The sequence below is a fragment of the Crassostrea angulata genome, chromosome 9 (assembly GCF_025612915.1).
Source record: "Crassostrea angulata isolate pt1a10 chromosome 9, ASM2561291v2, whole genome shotgun sequence".
Classification (NCBI taxonomy): domain Eukaryota; kingdom Metazoa; phylum Mollusca; class Bivalvia; order Ostreida; family Ostreidae; genus Magallana; species Magallana angulata.
In genome coordinates this window covers 28,767,792-28,795,233 of record NC_069119.1, presented here as the reverse complement: position 1 = coordinate 28,795,233, position 27,442 = coordinate 28,767,792, and the positions used below count along the sequence as shown (strand labels likewise).

General features: G+C 32.2%; 1 protein-coding gene across 1 annotated transcript; it reads right to left on the bottom strand.

Moving 5' to 3' along the window:
• Nucleotides 1-1,241: 1,241 nt before the first annotated feature.
• LOC128163519 (uncharacterized) lies at nucleotides 1,242-9,155 on the bottom strand. Its single transcript, XM_052827134.1, has 5 exons — nucleotides 8,995-9,155; nucleotides 6,788-6,895; nucleotides 5,311-5,521; nucleotides 3,864-4,009; nucleotides 1,242-3,218 (listed from the first exon to the last, which is right to left on the bottom strand). Exons 1-5 carry the CDS (start codon nucleotides 9,106-9,108, stop codon nucleotides 2,388-2,390), a joined length of 1,410 nt encoding a protein of 469 aa, XP_052683094.1. The 5' UTR covers nucleotides 9,109-9,155; the 3' UTR covers nucleotides 1,242-2,387.
• Between the last annotated feature and the right edge of the window lie 18,287 nt (nucleotides 9,156-27,442).

The following is a 27,442-nucleotide window of genomic DNA, read 5'->3' as shown; positions in this document are numbered from 1 at the left end:
GTTAATCTTGTAATATTTCAATCGTCTTAATTTAATTTGATCACATTATCAAGCGGCCATCCCCTCTTCGATCCAACGCCTATCATCTTAAATCGCGAGTGACGAAGCTTCATTATGTAAAGGTTGTGATCATAAGACAACTGCTGTGAAGAAAGCCATGGGTGATCTCTCAGAGTTGCATAATTCAGTGATTTAAGACAATCAGATCTAGGGCCAGATAGTGTTAATTTCAGATGTTATGAAATAGTCTAGGGGCAGCTCTTAATGTCAGTTGATTAATGCCATCTTACACCATGCTGTTATTTGGTAATTATGTTCTATCTATTGAAAGTGATTCGTAAATAAGAGAGACACCAAAAGTTTAGATTGCCCGCTTTACTTACACTATTCCTACTTCTCGTTTGGCTACAATTTAAAATTGTAAGCCCTGCAACCTATTACCTAACGCATCAATCTTCCATTTGAGATCGTTGTTCTATTGAGATAAACCAGAATCTGATGATCAGTCTCAAGAACAGAAGTTCTACTGTATTGATATGCTTGGAATTTTTTGACTGATCATACTATAGCCAAACAATCTTTCTCGATGACTGAATAATCTCTTTCTCTTTCACTCAAAGTTGCGACATGCATACGCAGCTGAAAACTTTTGCTCATGCTCTTGCAACAACACTGCATCGATACAATAATATGATGGTGTTCAATTCAAATAAATTTAAGTAATAATTTTAGCGATTTTTAATAAAAGGCCTGGAAATTCTCTCGTTTATAAACTGAACTTTTGAAGAAATAAAGGGAAAGAACTGTAAAAAAAAAAAACCTATTTACAATGTAAAAGAAAAAAAAAGAGATCGCGTTCGCGTGTGTCAGTTTTCCAACGTTGACGATGGGTCGTCTACACTTGTTCTGCATCCACAGATAATACGGCCATATATGCCGATAAGCACCAAAGGCAGAGGCCTCAAGGTCCTAATACATTTTAACGAAGACGCACCTTCGAACACCGCGAAGCTTGTTATTGAAGGACACACCTTATTTCATCAAATTAACAGCTAACGACTAACGTACCATTGCACTCAATGCACTACGGAGCGCCGTTACTCAATAAAAAAAAAAACAACAATTTTTTAAAAGATATATACAAAAATTTGTGACAAAACGAAAAGTGGTTTAATTAGCATTACTTTCCATTCTCTTTTAAACACAAGAAACTTATTATATTCCGTTTTTGCGGTCAAACAGCAAAATGTTATTCTAGCATTGTTTTGGTGTTTGGCGAGAAAGATCATTACGTATGACCTGGTCTGTACATTGTTTGATTACAAAATGAGATTCAAATATTCGATTAGAATTGTTTTATTTAACAAAAAATATATACATGTACAACTTTTGGTAAGCGAATCTGTGATTATGCCTCCAGTTCTGTATAAATGTTCGCGTTTAAATGTTGGTATTACACCTCCATCCCCCCCCCCCCCCCCGAAAAAAAAGAAAGAAGAAAAAATGTATCTACTGGTCCCTAACTGGTATTAAGATGGACAACAAAAGGGGAAAGGAGGAAACACCGACCAAGAACAACGTGGAGGCAAACTGTCGAAAACGAACTTAAGGACATGAACCTTACCTGGGGAGAAGAGGAAGGCTAGCAAAAACAGAGAAGAATGAATTAAATCCTTAGTTCTTGCCCTATGTGCATCCGTTTGCAAAAAGGACTAGGTAGATACAGTCCTACCTAACACCAGAGTAAACCCTAAGTACACCCCGGGTTTACTTTGGGTTTACTTTTTGAAAGTTTGGGTCCACTCAGGGTTTACTTTGGGTTTACTCGGGGTTTACTTTGGGTTTACTCGAGAATTGCTTTTGGAGTCAACTATACGCACTGAAGTGTAAAGCAGACCTGTATTTTATCTTGTCATCCTACTGCCTGTTATTCCTCTCCCTTGTATATTCCGAACACACATGTAGCATCTGCTTTCAGGGTATACTTCTGATCGGGGTTTACTCTCTGTGTCCACTCTGGGCTTACTTGGGGCTTACTCTGTGTTTACTCTGGGTCCACTCTAGGTCCACTCTGGTAAACCCAGAGTTAACCCAGAAAGTAAACTCAGGGTTTAGTTGGGGTTTACTTTCTGTTAGGTTGGGTCTGATCGGTACTGTAGGTATTGATCCTTAAGTAATGCCAACCACCAAAACCAAGAAAGAAAAGAATAATTGCATCATTTGAAGCTTTAGTTACTTTAACGTCCTCTTGAGTTGTTTTCCCCCCTTTTTCACTTAAAGAGCCTTAAAAGCAAATGATTGTACTCTATAACTCCTTCAATGTAATCAAACGACACTGACGCCCCAATGTACCAAGTGTTATATCTCCCTTGCATGTCTATGATATCTCAGAGAGCGGTGTCAGAGTCCACACCAGGGGGGTAGTTCGGAAAATAAAAGTTCCATTTGACTTGCTCAACAATACGCGGGTTGACTTTGTTAAAATCACGAAGGTGCTGATATATTTGGTTCTGTATGTATTCATCCACTTGTTTGTCCCAGGGGTTCGCTTTACCAGTATGCGAGTAGAGAACGGATTCATACATCCACCCATCTGGGTCCGTGTTTTCTCTTCTTCCTTGTTGATAATCAATTCCTGTAACGTTATTTTCAACTTGATGCGAGTTATAACTCCGAAACACCGCATATTCCGCCTGTTCAAGTTTATAAGGAAATAAATCAATGGGAGCAAGAGACCGTTTTCCCGGCTTCATAGAATTAATAAGTGATTTCACAAAATATAAATGTCTCAGTTGAGTGAATATTCTTAGTTCATGGACATTAAAATCTACAACGTCAAATAGTGAATTCATTGATGGTGAGAGAATGAGGAAATCGAAATTGTCTGTAAGCAATTCGTTCGAAATTCGGTTTTTATAATCTATTCTAACACCTTTTCTCCTGACAATGCGCAAAATGTCAACGTTTAGGCGAATATCTACGTTTATCCTTCTGGCCATTTCCCGACAAAGATTTTGCCAACCACCTTCGAGTCGAAATAATCCCTGTTCTGGTTTGAATAAGGAGAGAACAGTAGCTGGCGTCAGGAGCAGTAAGCCGTATATTGCAGATGTTTCGTTCAAAAAACCATAGGCGTTAAAAGTAAGGGCATTATAAAATATTGGCCTAGCGTCTGTTAGGTTATGTCTTTCCAGAAAATCATCCACCGTACCTCGAATCTGCAGTAAAATAAGTTATGTCAGTAAAATCTGGCATATAAAAATTAGTAAGTAAATGCAAAACATGTATATTCAACAGAAACATACTTAAAAATATATTCACAATTGTCAATTTAGGTTACCGTTTGTACTAAAATAATCCTAATTATACTTTCGGCACACTGCTCGCATGCATCGTATTCTTATATGGAGTACTCTTTTTTTAAACTGTTTTTCTTCAATACTTAAATGGTGTGTAGGGCAGATCAGCAGTACTTCATTCGCAATGTATAACAACTGTCTGTTAAATCTCGTGGAAAAGAAATTTCACATGCTTCTTGTGGGACGGAATTCATACTATAAATCTGGGGCAACCAATCCTTCAACGGATTATTCTTTAAACATATACTAGTAGATTACAAATATTGGTGCCCATGTTCTGTTTAAATCCCCCGCTCCTCTCCTTGCACGTCTGAACACCATTGTGTTGCTAAATTAATTCACGAAATTAAATGTTCATTGAAGTGCAATTTCGGATAACATAATGTATTGATAGGATCGATGCCCACATACTTGAAACTGTCATTTTTACTAAATCCACGAAAATGGATTCCAACAAATATTGATGGAACGTTACCACAGTATTTGTATCAGACCTTGACTGACCTTGTACAGGACGTCTATGGACGGTCGAGGCATCAACTCTCCCTCGTATTCGTCAAAATAACATCTATGTAGAGCTATGTACCGCTCCGAAGCCTCACGAAGTCTGGGGAGGGGCACGGGACTGGCTTGGATGGTGGGTACAAAATCTGAAGATTAACGTATATCCTGTTTAAGTGATCAGTAATGGAGATCTTAAGAAAGTGATTAAATCAGTTAATTGCTTACAATTGAATGTTAACCACTGAATGCAAAAAACAAAATTATAAAAATAATAGCCTACGAATTGAAGCGCTACACCATCCTTTTTGTTGCGCTTTTGATACAATCTATGCTAATAAATTAAAATGTATTATGTAGCTAATGGGTTATTAAAAGTAAGAAAAAAAACTGCAAAAAACAACATCTATATGTATTTTTAGAATAAATTGTTTTTAAATTTCTAATAAGCTTTAATTTAATAACTGTTTTCTTGTCTGGTTTTTAGCTTGTATATTACATTTTTAGTTTAATGTTTTCCGATTTGCCATCGTTACAAAGAATATCATTATACTTTCATGTTAAATACTGAAATCTGATTGGTTGAGACGCAGTTGGTAATCCGTTCTATTACCTTCAGCGTTAGCAAAAGACTTGGTAACAGGTAACACAACGAATTGTTACATGCGCGTAAATTATGTGCGTACGGTTCGCTATTACTATATAAAAGCAGTAAAATTTTCTTTCAAATTAAGACATTCAGTATGATAAAATGAATAGTGCCTGTTTGGGAGGGTAACTGTTGAAATTGACACCCCGAGATAACCACTGTCAACCTCCACAAAGCGGAGTTGACAATAGTTATCTCGGGATGTCAATTTCAACAGTTACCCTCCCAATCAGGCACTACATGTATTTATATAATGTACGTGTGGCTCTTTTCCATGTCGCAAGGTTGACACTTTCATACGTAACTTTAAATGTGATCCAGATCGTTCGTTAATCTGCCACGTTTCTGATTCGCGATCGAAGTTTGAAAATTATACTGTAGAATCATTAGAATTTGTGGTGGCTCAATTTTTGTAGTATTTGTGGGTAGTCCTCACCCACGAATTTACATCCTCAACGAAAACAAATTATAGAAGATTGAGTTTTTCTTCTGAAACGAAAGTACATCTCCTCAAATAAGCAAAACTCCTACAGTCAACGAAAATTGGTTCCCACGATATTAAATGATTCCACAGTATTCAAGACATGTTTGAAAGTCAAGGACATAATTATTTCAATCACGCATTTGGGGAAAATACTATCAGAAATATATTATATTTATAACACAGTTGTATCAATGGTAGCCATGTTAAAAGAATGTAATTAGCGATGAACATATTGGGCTACAATTTTCAATTCATGCAGCTAGGTAAGGGTATCCAACACGTAGAGACCTAATTTTAAACGCAGCTGAAATACCTACTGTTGTTGTTTAACCATGTACTGCTTTCACCCTGGGGTAGAACTTCGAACCCGACGTTAAATGTTTCCAACAGCTTGACAGTCCTATCGTAAGTTTCACCAATTACAGCCGTTCCGAAATTTTCCCACACGTTTCTATAGAAACGAGAATAGGTTTTTCCGCCTACTTCGCCTCGTTTTTCAAAAACAACAATGTTGCTGTATCCTCTTTTCTGAGATAAAAAAAAATGCATTTAGGTACGACGAAGAATTTACATGTAAGGTGTGAAAAGTCCACGCTTAGTTGATGATGATGTTAAAATGTACCGGTAGTAACTTCCCATTAAAAAGAATTTCTATTATTTTCCCGGTGATTTTAAAAATTAAAATATTGATTCAGTGAATTTCAAATAAACATGTAGTTATACAGAAATTCTTTTTGAAAAATAGATGCAAGAAGAAAAAATGGATGTTTTACACTTCCAAATAAACATTCATTGACCTTCATTTACTTTAATTATTTTTTATTCATAATCAAGACAAATCTCAACCAGGCAGATAATCAATTGGTTTAAAAGTTTTAGATTTTGACTGGTGTAAATGGATAGATTAATGGATAGAAATAAAATTGTTTTTTTTTCAGAAAATAGTACTAGTACATGTACAACTAACATAGTAAAATGAGAACATTCCGTTGTGATATTGATGTTTTCACTTTGCATTGCATGTTCATTGCTGTTTGTAAGCTGTCGGGTTAGACCAGTTACAGCTTAAGATGGCTGGATGGTTGTGGCCATTTTTAGACTGTATTGATCTCCTTTGTAAGAAGAGCTCTATTTCAAAAATAAAGGAAAATGCCAAAATTTGAAATATAGAATATATGGATTTTTTTCTTTACTAAATAATAGTTTATTGCTAAACTAATCATATCTTAAAATTTTAGCAGATCTGATGGTTAGTTTGATGACCATCCAGCCTCCTTAACCGACAGTTATTCAAAACATTGTCTTGAGTTCTTTATGCTATGTAATAGTATTGTTAAATGAAGTATTACTTACAATGCACTGAATATATTGTCATGTTGTAAATTTTGGATTTACCGGGTGGCAGTAAATACAAAATTTACAACATGACAACTAGTTGTCATTTACTGCCACCCGGTAAATTCAAAATTTACAACATGACAATATTACGCACTCATCTTGAATACTCATCTTACATTTTATGTATAATGTACATTTACCTCACGGTCTTTGAGTTTATTGAAATTTTACTAAACTTGAGTTCTATAAAGTATTACTTCCATTCTGCTGTATGGAAAGTAATTATACTCAAGCTGAGTTATGAATTACCCCATGAGGCGCCTTCTTATAAATGAAATATTTTTGTCGTCGAGTTAATTACATATCAATTACTTGAGTACTTGAATTCGTTTAATTATAATAGCTATGATAAATATGGAGCATTACACGCATTGCTTTCTCTCTAATGTGACCCACCTTGAGTTCATAGGCCATGTGTAGACCGGAGGGCCCGGCGCCGACAATTGCAATTCGATCATCTAGGGATCGAGGGCCCTTAATCCGTGGGTGACCTTGAATAAATTTCTGTTAAAAAATAAATGAATACTACATGAATTACACGATAACTTTGTGTTTAAATTTATATGAAACAGTCTTGCTGTTTAAGCTTACAGCCTTGTATAATAATTACTCAAGGCATTTAATCTAACTCAAACGTATGAGATGATTTTCTCCGCTCTCGCCCTTGTGGAATTAAATGACCACATATAAACCACATAAATTAAACTATAAACCATGTAATTCAAATTGTTTTTCATCTGAATAAATTTTTTCACTTTCATTGGTTTTAACATGACACGTGATTTTCGGTGTATTTCTTTGTCCGTCTGATTAGAATTATAATTTAGCAATAATACCGACGCTTCTCCTATTTATCTCGACATTTCTTAATGTTTAATACATAAACCGCGTTCCTTAAGTTCTTAAAATATTTGTAGTAACCCGTTGCAATTGATTTAAAATTAGTGAAGCTGCCCTTTGAAATGACATCACACTGATGTGACGAGAAGAATACAATGATAGCGTCGAAATATGATCAAAATTTTGATTTCTGATCATTTAAGAAAAAAATACCAGCATTTGAACTTAGTCATTTTTTGGCTGAATATTGCATAAAGGGTACCTCATTTCACTTGATACGGTAGGTAGTGTTTATCAATTCAGGGGTTGACATGGATTATGTATACAGTTCACATAAAAGAAAACCCGGTTTGCTGTCACATTGACAGCTTTTCACTTGTTTCTTTGTATTTTAAAGTATATGTATGTTTTGTCTACAAACACCAGCGATATCCGTCTCATGAAATTCTTGATACAACAACTTCAAGCAGTGAGATATCTCAAACATTGTTTGCTACATACACAATAGTTTTGATTAAAAACCATTTTAACAAGAGCTTAGACTTTGGGTAGTTGTGTTAAGCAGCAACATGACGTGGGCCTGTCGATTTCATTGCTGGCCGCTAAGCGTTTTTACCACGTATAAGTACGGGAAAAAATGTTGTAGAAAGGTCTAATTTTAATTAGATTGAATTAAGTACAGCTATACTGAAAACAGTAACTTCTTCAATGGTATTTTATAGAATCTGCAAGGGTTTCAACATAAACCCTCTTTTAAAATTCTAATCAAATAAATCCCTTCATTATAAAAGAAAAAGTTACTTTGCCAAACATTAGATTATTATAAACCTTAAAATTAACATAAGGTGTAGAATTTTTTTTCTCGCACTGATGTCCTAAAAGGTCATTTTGTTTTTGATAAACATAACTAATGTATACTTTTTCACATCATGTTTGTTCATAAGCACATACAGATAAATCCGGTTGAAAGATGTTGTACGTTATCTCCCTTATCAATAAATAAATTAAATCATTTTCGTTTCTGGCATAACCCAATGTACCAGATAAGAAATAAATTTGCTGCATGCATAAGAAAGGACACTTGCTTAGCGATGCAGTTTATGTTATACATGTATTTTGATAATTAAGATCTCCCGAGTTGTTCTTTATGTGTAAACTGTCAGACTACATAAGCTTCCGATTAAAGAAAAAAAAATCGAGAAACAGTTTATCAAGTTAGCTGAGAATGCATTTGGGTTCTTTTTTTTAAATATTTCCTTATAAGCTTGGAAAAGTTAAAACAATTATTTGTTAGATAGATAAAAGTATCAATTATTTGGAACAAACCCAAAAAATTTTTTTCAAAGTGCGTTTAAACCGACGATATCAACGCACTTATTAAAAAAATCATTTTTTTTTCAAAGTGCGTTCACTTGGTTCCAAAGTTGAAGATTGAGCAGTCAACAAATCACCCAGCAGCTCCAGCTGAAAATTTTAGAGATTTTTGCCAGAACTATGCACTATTATTTAATTTATTGACAAAACGCATGCACTAAAATCTTGTTTATAACTTCATTTTTTTTTTTCATTTTTTTATTCAGAGCTATTCATCTAATGAGATAAATATACTAGTAGTCATTAAAATACCACAGCCACCCAGGCCTCTTAAAATGTGATGGAATTATTTATAGCATAATGGTCGATGTTACATTAAGTAAAATAGAAGTGAATACTGTTAATATCCTTTTCTGATAATGAAAAAAATACGATAATTATCTACTTACTCTATTTGTACAAGTATTCGGTCCATTGTTTAAGTCCAATGCTGACGAATACCCAGTATAGATTAATGAAACCTGGAGAAATAGGCAAAATCCAGCAAGCCAAAATTCTGACATTGTACATGTAGCAAAGTCGACAAAAACACACAGGCAGAATTGGTGACACCTCGTTTACAGCCTTAAAGGGCTACATATACTTTCATGATGTGACGGTAACCAGATATATTAATTTGTTAAAGAAATGTCAAGAATGACAACCATGACTTTCTAATGCGGTTATCGATGCATGAAACTGCATCGTAAAGCATTTTAAGAAGTCAGAATTCGCTTTTAGTATATTCTTGCTTTGTAACAACCGTTAATGATACAACGCAATTGCAACGCTAGATGAAATTCATCTTATCAAGCGTTGCAATTGCGAAGCCTAATGCTATGATATATTTAACTGCTCAGTTTTCTCGGGCCATTCCGGTAGAGCTCTGAAAAACACCTCGAATGTAGTTCCTAAGCGTCCATGACTACTCCGTTTTTATAAAACTTAACTAGGTGTACAACACATTTTACGATCTGTTGAAATGTGAGTTAGACTTAATATTCAATGATGTACCTTAAAATATCACTCAGAAGCGAGTCACAAGGCTGTCTAGCAGATATTTATTTAATGGGCATCTTAAAGCATATAAAATTGCCGATATATCATCATACAGTTTGTCAATTTTGATTTTTGAAGCCACAGCATAAATGAAAAAAAATATTTAACAGCGTTTTCACTGGACAAATTTCCGCCAATAATGTCAGCAAAAAAATGAATTAAATATCAATGTTTGATATTTGTTCTTCAAACTTGTAACAGATGACGTATGACTATAGAGTAAATTCATTATAATTCATTGCATAGCGACACTTCAGACGTCCGGAAACAGGAAACTCGATGCGATTCAAAATACCTCTAAATAACTGTATCTCATTTACGATTACTACTAGTATTCAGCTAAGCTTGACATTATCCTGTATAAAGTGTCCATCCAATTTTAAATAATCACCATTTTTTTTTATTTTTTGCATCAAGTATTAAGGTGACTATATTTTGAGTATAAATAACATTTAGTATACAACAGTGTCACATTCTGCAAACTCATCACTTACACTGAGTGGTTCATTGTGGCTAATGCTTTGCTTGCTGTTACTTTCCTGACCAACAAGCTTGACGGTTTGTACATTGAATGCAACGGTTATCAATACATACAGTACCGATCAGACCCAACCTAACACCAGAGTAAACCCCAACTAAACCCTAGGTTTACTTTTGGGGTTTACTTTGGGTTTACGCTGGGTTTACTTTTTGAAAATTTGGGTCCACTCAGGGTTTACTTTTGGTTTACTCGGGGTTTACTTTCGGTTTACTTGGAAATTGCTTTTTTGGTCAACAGTACACACTTAAGTTTGAAATAGACTAGTATTTTATCTTACAATCCTACTGCCTGTAATTCCTGCCCCTGTGTATTCCGAATTCACAGTTAGCGTCTGTTTTCAGGGGTGTACTTCTGATCGGGGTTTACTCTCTGTGTCCACTCTTGGTTTACTTTGGGTTTACTCTGGGTTTACTCTGGGTCCATTCTAGTAAACCCGAAGTAAACCCAGAGTAAACCCAGAACAAGTAATCCCAGGGTTTCGTTGGGGTTTACTTTCTGTTAGCTTGGGTCTAATTGGTACTGTAGTAATTCCTAAGATAATATGACCAATGTGTGATCCTAAGATATGATTTAGGATAAAGGTTAGGGAGATCCTAAGATAAACTTGGGACATGTCTTAAGATGTAGCTCGACGGGTACTTATAAACATCTTAAGTAATGGTATCCTAACCTACTAAAATCATTCGACTTTTTTTTACATTAATTCATGCAGATAGAATTTGAGAGAATGGAGCAGGGATAAATCAAAAAATATTTTGCCAAAAAAAAAAAATAATACGTGTCGGTAACACGTACGATAGGCCTAAAACATTTAATTTTAATTTGTATACATTTTTAAGAATATACATTTACTTAGATATATTCATGTATCCGTGACCAATACCAACTGGTTTAAACAGAAAAACAAAACCAAACATCCAAATAACTAAAGCACTGTGAACGCTAACGCCCGTTTCCCGCCTACATTTTAGATCCAAAGATTTCAAAATTTCTGTCAGATATTCAAAAACAAATTTATCTACTAAAAAGTATGATCAAATCCTAATTGATTTATATCAAAACAAAAATATGTAGTCAAATAATTAATTTTTAAACAAAAGTTTTGTTTACAGGGGTCTAAAATGATTTTGATTGTATCGGTCTCTGTGAGTGAGGAAAATATTATTTAGCAGCCGTTATGTGCATAAAAAATTAATAATCATAAGTTAACGTCATATATTAAAGTAAAATTTCATTTTAATTCATATCTGTTAATTTGTTTTATGCCGCCCCCCCCCCCCCCCCCTCCCCGTAAAACAACAAACTCTTGGTATAAATATAAATTTAAACCCTGGTCTAAATATGCTAAATAACAAAAAAAAACTCAAAAGGAATTTTTGTTTAACGGGTGGGGAGATGTTTTAAAAACATTTCCGTTTTTCGTTATTTTCTTTAATAAAATGGGCTATTTTAACCAAAATTACAAAGTTATCTTTCTTTGTTTGACCAAATCATTTATATTTAATGAAAATATAGATAGATCTTTACATTTTTTTAAAATGACTTTTAGTTAGGCGGCTAGACAATGATATCGTTCGGAGTCCATTTCATGATTTGTGTAAAGAAAATATGCATCATGACAGATTTTAGCTTACAAGCAAATTATTATCTTAACAACACGTGCATTCTTTAAGTGTTAATTGACAATTGATACTATTGTCATTCAAGTAACACATAAGCACGTGCTTTTCATAGAATTTAACGTTAAATGTACATTGTAAAACACAACCAATTACCCTGAAATATATAGTAAACACGTAAAGGTTGAATAAGAATAAGTTACATGTATATTCAACCAGATATCTCAAAACAACATGAACATAAATACAGTTTGTTCAACAGTACAGATTTTTTTATCAAAATTTTTATGACTGTTTTTAAATTTGTTGAGAGAAAATTTACATCACTGAATTCTTACTTTCTTCGCGGGAGTGATGGATGGGTGTACAAACACCTGATGACATTTTGACCAAGTCGTGGAGATCATATCAAACAAACCTTGGATGGTATATACATCATAAGTATTAACACGGTCGCAAACTTTATGGATATCTATGACAGAACCATCAAAGTAATGGTTAACTGTCCTTTAATTTATGACAGTTACCTGTCACGACACGACAAAACAGCACTTCGGACGAATATAATATTCGATCTTGGTCAGAAGAAATCAGAACTCAAATCACCATCAGTGAAGAAGAGCGTACTCTCCAGCCAACCTTAAAGCTATACGATCACAGATCGCAAATAAACTTTTCTCGCCAGAGGCTGTATATCTGGCGTGTCTGTTGCTTGAAACAATAACGCTGTTTTTATATTATCTTTGGACTTTATAACCAAGATAACTTTCTTACCTAATTTGTATTTACTTCATCTTTTGATTTGTAACCTTTATAGAATTATTTAAATTTAGTTCTCTGTTTCCTGTATGCTGTGTTACACTCTTTTCATAACCATAAATGTGCTCAGCAGTAGTAGTATGTCGTTTTATTACATAGACAGCTACGCAAAAAATACAGCAAATGATGTACACTCTCTTCCTCGGGCTGTAGAAAATACTGACAAATGTACTTAATAAAGCTATAAAAAATTATGGACATTTCAGTGCATTTTATGGGTTGATTTTTTATAAAACAAACTTTCCAGGCAAAGTTTTAACTGCTGAACAATCTAAATGATCAAATACAACATCGGTTAACTCTAGAGGGAAAACTAGGTGGACTTGTTACAAGTATATTTTAACTAGGGTTTCATTAGGAAGAATCTGCTAATTAAAATGATGGGCGGGTCGCTACCTATGGGATACCCAATTTGTCTTGCATACCAATGGTACATGTATCAGAGATGTGCATATTACTTGGATTTTGAATTGGATGCAAAAAATTCCAGCTGTTGAACTTGATCAATTTTTGCGAATATAAATGTAGGGTACCCATATGACGAATGTAACCATTACAACGAGTTGGATAAAGCAAATATAAAATCACACAATTATATATGTTCTTTTTATCTCATACAATTTGATTTATATTATGCAACTTTTGAGACAGTCCCTTATATGACCCGAATTGATTTTTTTTTTCACAGATTAAAAACGATGATGCAACGTTGTGTTTTGCGGTTATTGTGACCTTGCGCAATACAATTTAGTACGTCATTTCTGAGATAAATCTAACTGTTTTGATGTAAAGTATCACTGAAATAAATCTTGAAACAATTTTTTCGCTTTCAATAATTTTCTTAGAGCTTATTCACCTGATTAAATAGACATACTGATCAGAAGACTTGAATAATCAAGTTTGTTGACCTACACAAAGTTGGGAATGCTCGTTAGTTTGAATTGACTCGAACGACGAACAGTTGTTGATGTTTTATAAAACAAACACTAGTGTAATGATTCGAAATTGAAATAGTGAATAACCATGCTTACTAGTGGTGGAATAAAAGTCTTATAAAAAAATTATTTCGGTAAGTTCTTGTATATGAACACAACCTTCATCGGGTCTTCAGGATGAACTCCTTGACATCACAAAGCAAATTGAAAGTTGGAAGGGGGCTAAACTTATAAATAAAATCTTGACAAGGAAGAGAAAATGGTCTTTTGGTTACGTTTATGTATAACTTTGCATAAAAGTGTGGGGGAGGGTGCTTAGGTCATAGGTATTTGGTAAAAATAGATGGAGCTGACTAAATGACAGAACTGTAAAGCAGTAATATTTATCATCCCACTGAAACCTTAGATAAGTCTGATATTCTTCAGCTGTATTATGAGATGGTATCCTGATTTTAGATCAAATTCAATGCAATACAAATTTTACATACTTATTTAACCTACTGAGATTAAGAATCAACCTCTTTTTGATTTTATTTTCTGCAACACACAGGGAACTGCATATAAACGGCTGAAAAGGAACTTCTAAAATACGTTTATTTCTCAGCAAGTCTAACTTTTCTGAAGAAACAAATTCAACATAATGATTGTGAATGGCAGATGTGTTATTACGAATACACGTTGTAGTTGGATTTGAAACAAAGGCAATTTCATACCCAGATTCAATAACTTTCAAAATGGATGGATTTGTACCAATTTCTCTCCATTTACCAAGATTTCTTTTTAAACTTTTTTTTAATGAACTTTGCTTTATATGATTTGTCTGAGAGCATTTCAGCAATAGTAGAATTGCCAAAGAACTAAGCTGGGCTGTCGAGCCGCCGCAAGGGGGGGGGGGGGAGTCTTTTTGGTATCATATGGATAAAAACGCCTTATTCTGCACTTGTTTTTTTTTTCGGAGGGCGCGATTTTCCTCACGTCGAAATTGCCTTTCGTCATCTGAGTTTTCCCCAATTTCTCTTGATTGATACTCATTTACTGTTTTCCACCCGACTGGAGAGGAATAGGCTTCTGGCGCGTTTTTAGTTTTGTCCACAATTCTCCTAAAATGGTAACTGACTCGCTATCCTTAGTATAGTGTCAAAAACTCTTGTTTCCAGTTTCTCTAAACTCTCAAGAATTACAGCATTAAATTTGGTTTGTGCACGGTTCCCTTCAGATTTAACTTTCTAAATAGAATTTTCTTTTAATTCATTAGCGATAAACTCTTCTGCTTTAAGCTGACATAATAAGGTGTGAAATAAATTCAAATTTGGTCTGCAAAACGCTCGTGACGAGTTTCATCGCGTCAGAAATATCAAGTGGAGGGTTTCCAACCGTTTCTTTTTTAGTTTACTTGGTTTCGTTTTTTTTTAATAGAGAAATTTAGTCGCCAGATAAACGAGTATTGACTACACGAAAAAGAGCCATTTGAATGGTTGTACTAGTACACAATACCTTTCACGGTAACTCATAGCCCGTGCTATGAATATTAATGTCACCTGACCAGGTGAAAATGATAAAAGCCAATAGATGAAAAGAATAAACAAAGACTACCACGTTATTGGTAACATTAATAAATACATGTTGTTTAGAATGCTGTAAAGACGGTAAGTTTGTAATAAGCGATACTTTCTATTTGGATAGTAAAGAGGGCATAATGGTCTTAGCCATTTTTAGATCGTATTTTCATTGTATATCTCACTAAAAGAAAGAAGTTTTTATAAAAATGAACGACAATATTAAAATTCAATTTTGAAAAGCTAAAATTTAAGTTATGATTGTTTTACTTACATGTAGTAAAATTTTTTAACTTGAAAAATCATATTAAAAAAATTAAGGGAGATCTTATTGGTAATCAAGCCTCCTTAACAGATACCTACAACCAACACAACGAGCTGCTAGTATGCAAAGTCTGCATGTAACTCAAACTTTTATAATAAATAAGATTTGAAAAAATCATTGATTTTTGCCACAGGAAAGATTTCTCTTCTAAGGAATATAAAGCAGTTCAATTGTTGTACAGGACGACAATAATTCAGTTTTGCTTCAATTAAGGCTTCTCAACAGCTTTTCCCAAGAAAAATAAGGCTAACAGAAATTAAAAGCCATGCTATTTTTGTCATTTTAGTAGAAAATATCATTTTAGTAAACAAAAAATTCAGCTTGAAAATTGCAGCTCATATTGCTTTAAGGACGTTGTTTACTCAGGGTTTGAGTTCTCAAATTTTGTTATAAAGTTCAATGCCATGAGTAAAATTTGTTCAAAACACTAAAAAAAATTATGAAATGAATTATTATTGAAAAACGATTCGATATTTTTACTATATTATGGAATTAAGCTCAAACAAAGTTGGACTTTTAGCAAAACAGAGGAAATTCAGACTAAATTTTTCAGATTTTGTTTTTCACTGACATATTTTTAGTAGTACTGTTATATTCAAAATTAAGATTTTATTTGTTAGTCAACAAAATTTGCATATTTTCTGTTGGTTTTATCTCACTTTTTCGTTAAGATATTCGAATGGCACACACTACAAAAATATCAAAAAATGCTTAAAAACGATAAAAGGCACCATATCTCAAAATTTTGATCATTGGCCTCATATAACGTTTATGCTTGCAGAGTGAGGTCAATGTACCTAGTTTAATGCTATAAATATTTTAGTATCATCATCATTCAGTTTTTTGTAAAATTGAATCAAAAAAGGGTAGGAATTTAAAAACTGATAGAGGAAATTTGGACTGGAATATAATATTTATAAAAATTGGGAATGAAAAGTTAATGCTTTGTGTCTGTTTAGTGTCACTGTAATTCATAAACTGCATTTCATTTTTAAAAAAGTCTAACAATTATTATTATTTTCAAAATTAAGAAAATCTCAATCATAGTGTGAAATTTTTAGGGACTTTTCTTAAATTTTCAAAAAATATTCAATGGCCATTATCTTAAAAAGTAGGTCATTGACCTACTTTTTTGAAAGTGAAAATAAGCACTACCATGATAGGTCTTTTTACCCACAATAGATGGTTTTTCATTATCATCAGTGGATGTTTTTTCATTCTGAGTAAACGTATACCTTAAGCTCTATATACATGTATTACTATTTTATTGTCAATTTCATAACCATACATTGATAAATACATAAATATAAATGAAACATATCAACTATATTACTTATAGATTAAGTTCTTTAAATAACCAAAAAGGAAGGTTTAATGGAAAGCCTATGAGCAATCTACAAGAAATTGAATATATAAGATATGTTAGACAAGAAATCAATAATAAAAGTATAGTGTTATCTATCGTTTGGGAAGTTGAAACAGCTATATTTCCTCTCCTATTAACGGATTTTAATTGAAAAATATTGGACATAATTTATTTCAATTATGACTTATACGTGGATATTACATTTATGTAGGCCGATTCGGGTTGTTTTTGTGCACCTGTGCATGGTCCTTGGACTGTAAAAGAAATCTTTAGCAAAGATATATTACACATAACATTATTTTAAAACAATTACGATGGTACTTGCATGTCGTTAAAATGCGTATGCCTATAAGTAAAATTGAAATAGTAACATTGTAAACGATTTGCACACTAATTATTTAAAACAATGATTTAAATGGTAGAACATTTTAAGCAGAGATGGGTTTTAGCAGGGTTTTCCTTTTAATTAGATCCACCCTGGTTTTCAAAATGGCATTTTTTATGTCCCTAAGAGAATGATTAGAGATGTAAATATTTTATATTTGTTAAATGATAGAACCATTGATAAATTTAAACCCAATCTGTATGCTTTGAACCTCTTAATCTAAAAATGCTTGGACAAGTTACCAAATAGCAATCTATATCATTGAATAAAATACTTGCTTTGATTTCAAAAATTGGAGTAGAAATGAGTGTCATATTGGGAAATAAATATTGTTCCCTAGTCCTTTGAAATAAATTATATCAACAGACTAACTTTGTAAAAAGTAGTTAAAGAAAAAGTCGGACAAAGTCAGTCGGTATTCGATAACCTCAATTGATGGCTTAAATTGGAGTAGAAATGAGTGTCATATTCAGAAGTAGTCCTTTGAAATAAATAATATCAACAGACTAACTTTGTCATAAATGATTAAAGAAAAAGTCGGACAAAGTCAGTCGGTATTCGATAACGTCAATTTATGGCTAAAATACTTATCTTAAGAAATTAAATTTTTGGCTTAGCTAGATATTAATTTGAATGCAATTTTGATTAATATATTGCAGCCTGAAATGTTGACAGTTAACAGACACCATTAAAGGCTTATCTAATAATATTGTAGCATGCAAATACTGGCTACCTTTAAACATTTTTTTTTTTCTTTTTATTCATTGCAATGCTTCAGAAAAAATTCTAGTGATACTCTAAAATGTGGGTGTCAGTCGTAAAGTTATGAGCAAAACACAGAGCTCGCATTTCTTTGTCATGTAAACAAGGCACATGTCATGTTTTAGTTTACATTGGTTCAATATACCGATGAAATTTATTTTTCAAGCTGATCTCTCTCTCTCTCTCTCTCTCTCACTCTCTCTCATAATTCGTTTTAAGCATAAATGAATAGTTCCTAGCGTTTATCACAATCAAGTCTAAAGCTGTATTTTTCATTCCAACATTCAAAACTTACAAAGCGTAATCTTTGTTATTGTGACACAAAAAATTGTGAGCTCTGTATGTTGCTTATAATATTATATTTACATTCTACTGTGTTTTCCCATTAAATTCTGTGATCTTCAAATGCCTCTAAATGCAACAAGTAGTCAAAGGTCAAATTGACGAGTTTTATTATGACGTCACAAACGTTGAACGCTGTAAACTGCAACGTCACAAGCGAAAATCAAAGTTCACGCTTCTGGCTGTTACTGTGGCTCTTCCGTTAATATTAACTTACCCTTAGGATAAGATCGGAATTTTAAGGTATAATTCACATTTGCAGACAAGGCAAGAAGTTAAAAAATGTAAATATAAGCATTAAATCATGATTTTTTGGAGTATACACTCTCATAACTGCCGCGGTGTGTGCATACAAATTTTCATAACGCGCTAACGCGCGTTATTCAATTTGTATGCACACACCGCGGCAGTTATGAGAGTGTATACTCCAAAAAATCATGATTCAATGCTATAATAATGTTATTCATGATTGACTATTGAAATTTCCTACTGAAGTATTGTAAACATTAAATTTGGAAAAGTGATTTTAACCAAAATCGTGACCAAGTGTGTAACTTGCAATTAGTTGCTTCGACATACACATGTATACCGTAAAACATTTTCAAATAATATTTAGGCATAATATATTGATATGTAGTACTGGCCGTAAAATTCATCTTTAAACATTTTGTTAAATATTGTAGTTTGCAGATATTAGCTATGGCTATTCACATTTTAACATTTTGCTAATAATATATATAGTAGCCTGCATTACTGGCTGCAGGCATATGCTCTCCATGAAAGGTAAAAAGATATTGTAAAAAAAAAAGCTTCAGAAGCAAAGTCTTTAAGGAAAATCTTTCTTGAATTCATATGATGTGTATTTTGTATAATCTTATAGTGCACGATTGTATTTGAAACTACATGTAAATGATTAAAGAATAGCAAGAAGAAATTTGTTTTGTAATCATTTTATCTTAAATAATTGACCATAAAAAATAACGTATTTGCACTTTATTTCTCATTTATAGCCCACCAAACTTCATGACTGGAATTTGACCTAATACAAAAAACTGATAAATTATACAAAAAGCTTAGATAGCAAATATAAACACAGGAGACAAATATATAAGGTTAAACAATTTGAGCGCACCTGAGCCGAAAGCTCAAGTGAGTTTTTCTGATAAAAACCTGTTCGTTGTCTGTCACAATCGTCATCCTTGTTGTCGTTGTTGTTAACGTTTCGTATTGTTTTCTTCTCCTACAGAATCACTTGGTCAATTTCAACCAACTTGGCACAGAACACTCTCTGACCAAGGGAATTCAAGTTAGTACGAAAGAAGGACCACGTCCTATTTCAAGGGAGGTGAATAAGAAATCATGAAAATTATCATATCATGAACTTCGAGAGTAGGGTGGAACAACAAATGTGGGGGAAGAGTCAAAGTGTTACATGGTAGTTTATCGTGAAAATCTTTGAAAATATTTTTTTCCATGAACCAGTTGAAACTTAAATGTATGTGGAAACATCCCCATGAAGTTTTGATTCTAGTTTGTTTAAACCATGACCCCCAAGGGCAGGATTGGGCCACAACAAGGGATCAGAATTTTACATATTTGTATCAGGTGAGCGATGTTTACCCTGAACTCTTATTTCGTGATCTTTTAAAGTTAAAAATATGTTAAACGCTGAAAGGAGTTTGGTTTTTAATACAAAATGTCTTTGAAAAATCAATTTTGTGCAGGAAATAATTGTTTATTAGTTGGCCAATGATATAAAAAACCACGCATAAGAAATTAGATTTCGGAGTTTAAAATATAGCAAACTATTATAATATCTTTTTAATGCATACATTCATTCTGAAAGTGCATCAAACCATTTGACATTGATAAAGAAAATAGGATTAAGAGAAGCATTGACCAATAAAAAATAAAAGAGTTATGTATTTTTGTATCCCATTCTATTTTAGTAGAACATTTGTTTTATTTTGAAAACCTATCCAGAGGATTTTTTAAATCAAAATTTGCTATTATCATTTACAGATGTTTTGAACAAAGGATGACTGCACTTAACGCCGTATTTTTTGGCCCTTTTTCGGTCACTATTGTTAGATTTATTTCTCGCTCAATTTTATTTCATGGCTTTTTTTATATAGTTTGGTCAATTTCCAATCGAAATTTATCGTCATAATGGTTTTAAACTGTGTTGCAATAAAATAATTTGTTTTCTTACCCTCACTCCTTTGCGAATATTTTGAGTTTAGACTTATCTGCCCTTGATTGATGATAAAACTTATAAATATGCATGGAGGGTTGATCTAACATTGTAAAGAGTAGTCTAAGATTAGAATAGCGGTACTATAATTGAACACACACTCTCTCTCTCTCTCTCTCTCTCTCTCTCTCTCTCTCTCTCTCTCTCTCTCTCTCTCTCTCTCTCTCTGTGCAAGTGCACTTTTAGAGAGAAAAAATAACATATATTATTCGTCAATGCCATTGATGATCGTAAACCAGTAACTGATGTCAACAATTTACGTGTTCGAAAAGATTTAACAACTTGATTAATCAATAACGCACAGAACCGTTAATTTCTCAGTGATATAGAAATGAAGTAAATATCACTCGATTGGAATGAATTGAAATAAGTATAGACAAATAAACCAGTTTGAACATTTATTTTTGTCACAATTTTTAAATGTCTGAAAAGTGCAGTCATGATTTAACTGAATTTAGATTATTGGTCTCCTCTTGTACTTTTGTACTAGTTTTGCAGTTATTTTACTTTGAAAATAATTTTGTCTTTTAAAAATTTAAACAATTCATATATCATATATATAATGACGATTTCTCCCAAATTTAAGGAGATACAAGACACTGATCACGTGACTATCGATATCATTGTTTTGCTGTTTTGACATGCTAACTCTGGTATAATGTCATTATTGATCTGATTTTATGATGCTTTGATGTATTTCTCTATGATGTCAAACAAAATTTGAGAGATTGTTCTTTACGGCTCCAAAGTAGTCATTGTCACAATGTCTGAACTTTTACATTGTACCAAATAAAGTCCTAAAACCTGATTTTTTTTAAACTTAAGAAGATCTTTGCTAATGTTTAGGGAGACCGCAGGGATCTGAATATATCTCATGTGTTCGTAACAGAGAAAGATTCTAAAACTTCTAAAAATAGGATAGGTTTTTCTGCTTATCACAGTATCCTAATTAAATGGTAAGAAAGAGGTCGTGAAATTTTCATATATTATAGTGCACACTCTATCAATTAAAAAAATATTGAGACACTTTTGGATGTCGCATTTGTATAAATTTAAGAGTCTAAAACGGTAATTTTGAAGTTATTGTGGTTTTTTTGGGCTCATGACATATAAAAGCCAATATTCTAACTGACTCTAAGTATATTGCTATTTTTATTGATCTGTAACTAAATACACCTTTAAAGTCAGTTTATAAACTGCAAAAAAAACTAAACAACTCATTTTGTAAAAAAAACCTCCCAATTTCAGTAAAACAAGGCAAGAAAGTAGCAATGAAATTGATATATTTATTGCAGAGGACATCCTAATGTCTTAAACGTTGAGAAATAACAAAATATTTATTGAGTAATCAATGAGGTGCACCATTATATTCCTTCCCAACTGAATTAGACTCAGTGACTCTAAAGAAGAAAAAAAAAACACCCTTAATGCATTGTCTTATACAAAACGATATTGGTGAATTTGATATGATATTGCATTTAATCACATAATACGAAATTGTAGAATATGATATTGTATGGTATCATGTGATACGATATTGTATCATATAGTATGATGTTGCATGCTTTTATAAGATATGATATAGTAATGTATTATATGCATGATACAATATTTTGATATATGTATCAACAATCATACTTTCATATGACATTATATCATATTTTATCATATAATTTGATATTGTATTATGATTTGATATTGTATATATTTGATATATTGTAAAAAATATGTTACATTATGGTATTGTTTCGAGTGATATAAATTGTATTGCTTTATATGTTTTGATAAAAATAATGTATCGTATATACAAAGTATTGTATCATACAATTACACTTGCAAATAAAATTAAATATTTCAATAAGAAAGAAACACAGCAAACTGTAAAAAAAAAAAAAAAAAAACGTTAAAAGTATTCGTGAAGAACTAGGTACAGTTTCAGTTTTTATATTTTCCCTGGTTTAATGCGATTTAAAAAAAAATACAAAAAATTCAAATCTAACATTTATTTACACAAAAATACCTATTAAAGAATATATACAGAGTTTCAGGACTAAACTCTCACAAGAGTAATTGTGACGTCCTAGACAGTGCATTTTCCCAAAAACTGTGTCCGCAGCTGTCGCTCAGGATGAAAATCACATTTTTTTTTATAACTCTATTACGTGATATCACATTGAGGTACCTCACTACACCCAGACTTATACTTTTTAAGACACTACGTCACAAGATGGCGATTTAAATATTTGTCAAACTGTTTATATCGTTCGATTCTGTTGTATAGCGTCGTAGCTTAGTGGGTAAAGTATTGGGCTTCTGAACCGCAGATCACGAGTTCGAATCCGCCTGGAGCTTTTGTTCATGTTTACTGAATCAAATTTTCGAAAATGTATTTTTTCATCCAAAATTACACATTTTTTACCCACTTGACTTAAATACTTCTTATCCATTATGATATCTATAATTATCCAGTAATTTTCTGCTGATTTGAGAAAATATTTCAAGGTGTGGTTAGCCACCTTAAAACATTAATTTCGCTGTGGGTGACGGCTGTCGACACATTGTTCTTTTTAAAAAAAACTACAAAAATGTGCCATTCTTCATCACTTATCACCAAATCTTAAAAAGTACATGTATGCAAAAATGTTGGTCATGATTATTGCTAGAAAAGTGTATCATTTGGTACTTTATATACACGCATATTCAAGATAGTGTATATATATATATATATATATATATATATATATATATATATATATATATATATATATATATATATATAGTATAATATTATCATGAGAATAAAAGAACTTTTGACGAAAAAAAATTGCCAAAGTTCTACATACTTGTATTTTATTATATCATTAAGAGTGCAATTGCAACGCTTAATGATATAAATGTTTGTATCCTTAGGGGATGACCATGTAGGTTTTTGCTTGTGTCATTAAGCGTTAAGGATGCAGTGCATTTGCAACGCTTAATGATAAAATTGTATCATTAAGCAGCGATTTATCATTAGCAGTTCATATTGTCAACTGTTAATGCACGAATTTATAGCATTAGTGGTTGCAAATGCAACGCTTAATGATATTTGTATCATTAAGCGGCGTTTTATCATTAGAGGTTGATACAAAGCTTCATTTTATCATAACGTCATCAAAGCAAAATGGCAACACTCACCTACCGTACAATGAAAAAAAAACCTCGTTTAAAAAATAGAATTTACCTTTGAAAATATGAATATTTTTGTTTGTATTTTGTTAATTTTATTCAATTCTTTAAATAATATCAAAAAAAAAAAAATCATTACAAGTATATATTATATATAAACTGCAATTTACTAGAATGCACAAAAACGTGCGCATGGAAAAATAAAGTCGGCCTTCTTAATTGTTATTATCAAACTTATCAGGATTATTTTGATTTAATTTATTCTGGATCACAATTTTTTAACATGTCGCTCTAAATGTTTCTCTTTTTCGAGAGCTATGGGAAAAAACAAATTGATTGTATTATTATCACGATGTTAAAATCTTGTACCAATTTGAAATAGAATCGCTTCCCATTACTATAGGTACACTGTATCGACTGAATAGCATTGAATGTTTGTTTAATTGAATAAATAATTTTGTATATCATTACTTTTAATGATGTTATGCTTTATTATTAAAAGATTAATTCAGTATCCTGTTTTAATGAGAGGCTTATAAAGAGAGAGTTGTCTTTGATCCTGTGTAATACATTCGATGGGTTTTATTTCTGTCTGTCCAAATGGCTATATAAGTTGTGGCTGATAAGAAATAATCACGTGTATTACAAGAATCCATCCATTTAGTCAATGAGTATCAACAAGAATAAGTGTGATAAACATTTTTTGTTCTTTGATCAATATATAACTTTAGAAGTTTATTAATAAAGGCATCTACTTTTTATATTACATAAAAACGGGGGAAAAGATATGGTGGTACCGTTAGAAAAAGGTTCGAATTTTTCAGAAGAGAGTTGATAACATGCATTTGTTATACATATGTAAAACCAGGATGCTTTCTCGACAAGAGAAGACTGTTTATTAGTATACCGACAGAGCACGACACGTTTAATAATTTGAAAAGTCATTTGGACATAATTATGTATCCAGTCCATTCTTGTAGATAAGCAGATGAATTGATTATATTTTAAGCAGATTGTCGAAAAAAGGAAATAAAAAACTAAAACCTCAACGAAACACCGGAAGGCTGTATCTTGGAAATCAAGCTTTAGAACATTAATACCAATTTTTAAGCCAAAATACATCCGCTGTCAATCGATGGCAATTCTTGTTTTCTTTCCTATTTCCAGTTGTTATTTGAAGTTTCAGTTCTCGAAAGAAATTGATTTTTAAACTCCTACAAGTTTGAGATGATATTAAAGATCATTGATATGAGCAGGTGCATCTGAGGGTTATTTTCTTATAAGCTCCCTTTCAAGGAAGAGGTTCACAGCAAGCTCCAATAGGAAGGTACTGTTACCAATGAAGTGCCTGGGTAAGTACATTAAGAAGGCTCGAGGGTCAGCACATTACAGTAAAACTTGTATAGTACAAACAGAGATATATATAGCGAATTCTCGGATATAGCGAAGTTTTTAAGAGTCCGTCCTCGGTAAAATTCTAAACAATTCAGAGATAATTTCTTTTGCCAATATATATTCTTTAAAAAAAAGCCAAATGATTTACCTGTAAATTTTAATTTTTTTTTCAGAGCTCTGAAGGAAATTGTTATGTTTTTAAAAAATGCCACGGTTATCGAATCCTATTATTGTTTGGGACAGCTCCTTGTTGCCACGAATTATTTATCGAAATACACAATAAAGTTAAGTGTAATTTCATATACAGTTTTTTTCCAAAAAATATCTATTAACAGCGAAGCGCAGTTGGTTAGAGGGTAAACTATTGATCTATTAGTCATGAGTTCCAAACCATCTGAAGATTTTGAAGTACTTTTCCAAAAAATTTAAAAACGTATTTTTGGTTAGATATTGTAAAAATTGAAAATTTTAAACCAGTAAAAGTGTTTTCTTTCTAATTTATTTTGAAAAACATTACTATTTTCAGATGTCCCAAACCACTTTAAAACAACTTTTATTCGCAAAAAAAAATATTCTGTAATAAATCAGAGATAAATTTGGCCGAGGAGACAAAGTAAATGGAGTTTTGAAATTATTTCTTTATCTAAAAATCTTAAGCCAAAAAAAAAAGAAAGAAAGAAACCAGGAAAAAATGAAAAATATAATTGGCACTTTTCACTGTTTTGATTTAAAATTTACATTGTTCAACTCATATCTTCCTCAAATACAAAAAACATGGATGTCAATATTGATATTTGTTTAAAGCATTGCTATTTTGAGTTTTAAAAGCAATTTATACTTTAGATATTGAACTTTTTAAAACAATCATTTATCAAACTTTCAAGCTCTAAGTAAACGCAATCATTGAGTGCATTTTTTTTCTTCAAAAAATGATAGCCTTTTGATAGTGATCTGTATTAGAAGAAAATGCATTTCATTTCTTTTTGTTATGCATTGGTATTTCTACAAATTCGAATTTCTGAATCAGAAACGGCAATTTATTGTCAATCATATCTAAACTTAACTAAACAACCTCGTGAAGTGTTGTAAATCCTTTTAAAATTTAGTGCATATAGTAAAATGTTATCCTCTGTTGAGGAAACAAACAAAATCCACTCTAATTTATGGTGAAGATAATGAAAACATATATATTATAGTAAATACAATATTTAGTTGTAGAAGACTTCTAAAAACAGAGCTAATTTACAGAAAAGTATGGGGTATTTAAGTTACTTTAAATGATAATGTAAAACATACTCATATTCTCTGTAATTAGATAGTCATGTACTAGTGCATTTAAATTTGACATGAATTCATAGAAACATTTGTTTGCCATATTACTTTCTACACTTTTCAACTGTCACTGGGTTATATATTGATCGAGAAAGTTACGGTCGGTTGCTTTCCGATAAAGGTTTTTAGGTTTCCCGGACTTCTAAATGCAAGTACTACACATGGTTGTAAAATGTTTGTTAATAAGAATATAGGAAACAACAATCAATATATTTATTCTGTGAAAGAATTTTCAAGGTATCCAAATTAATTTGCACAGATAATGCCGCCTTACTTTACATGCACATCTAAAACGTGTGTCGTTAATACATAGTGCACAACATCTGCATCTTTTTTGAAGACCTTGGCTGTACTACATCCAACACAGTAGATAAATGATAAAAAATCAAAGAAGGAAACTAACATCTATTCCATTGGTTTTTACAAAAACACTCCTTACCTAAGAATCAAGCCATTGACATTGCTCAATCTGCCACATTGTGTGGTTTGCACATGTGCGATATTATAACATACACAGGAAAACTTTCAACAATTATTGAGATTTTTTGAAATATGTGTGCCTGGATTTCAGACTGTCTTGTTTCGTCATTCATTGGATATTCCTTATCAGTGCAGTGGTTGTCATATTTTTTTGTTCAAAACGCGTTTCTACGAGTCTTTTTGTCCAAGGTAACGTGATCGGGTGAATGAAATACTTATGCTTTGAAGCATGAATTGTGCTTAGGCCTAATGTAGGGTGTTTGAAGCGATGAGCAGAACAATAGAAATCGACTACTTATATGGTGGTAGTCGGATATAAAAGGGAAATAAATTATGCGTATTTATGAATTCATGTCAGATTAAATGTATTAAAGTTATACAATGTGTTTCATTGACATCAAATCTTATGAGATTCTTATTGTCTTTTACAGCAAATTGTTTATATTCGAAAATTCTATGCGTTGAAATTTAGTCTTCCTACCTGATCTGAATAAATTCCACCACATAAAAGACATTATAA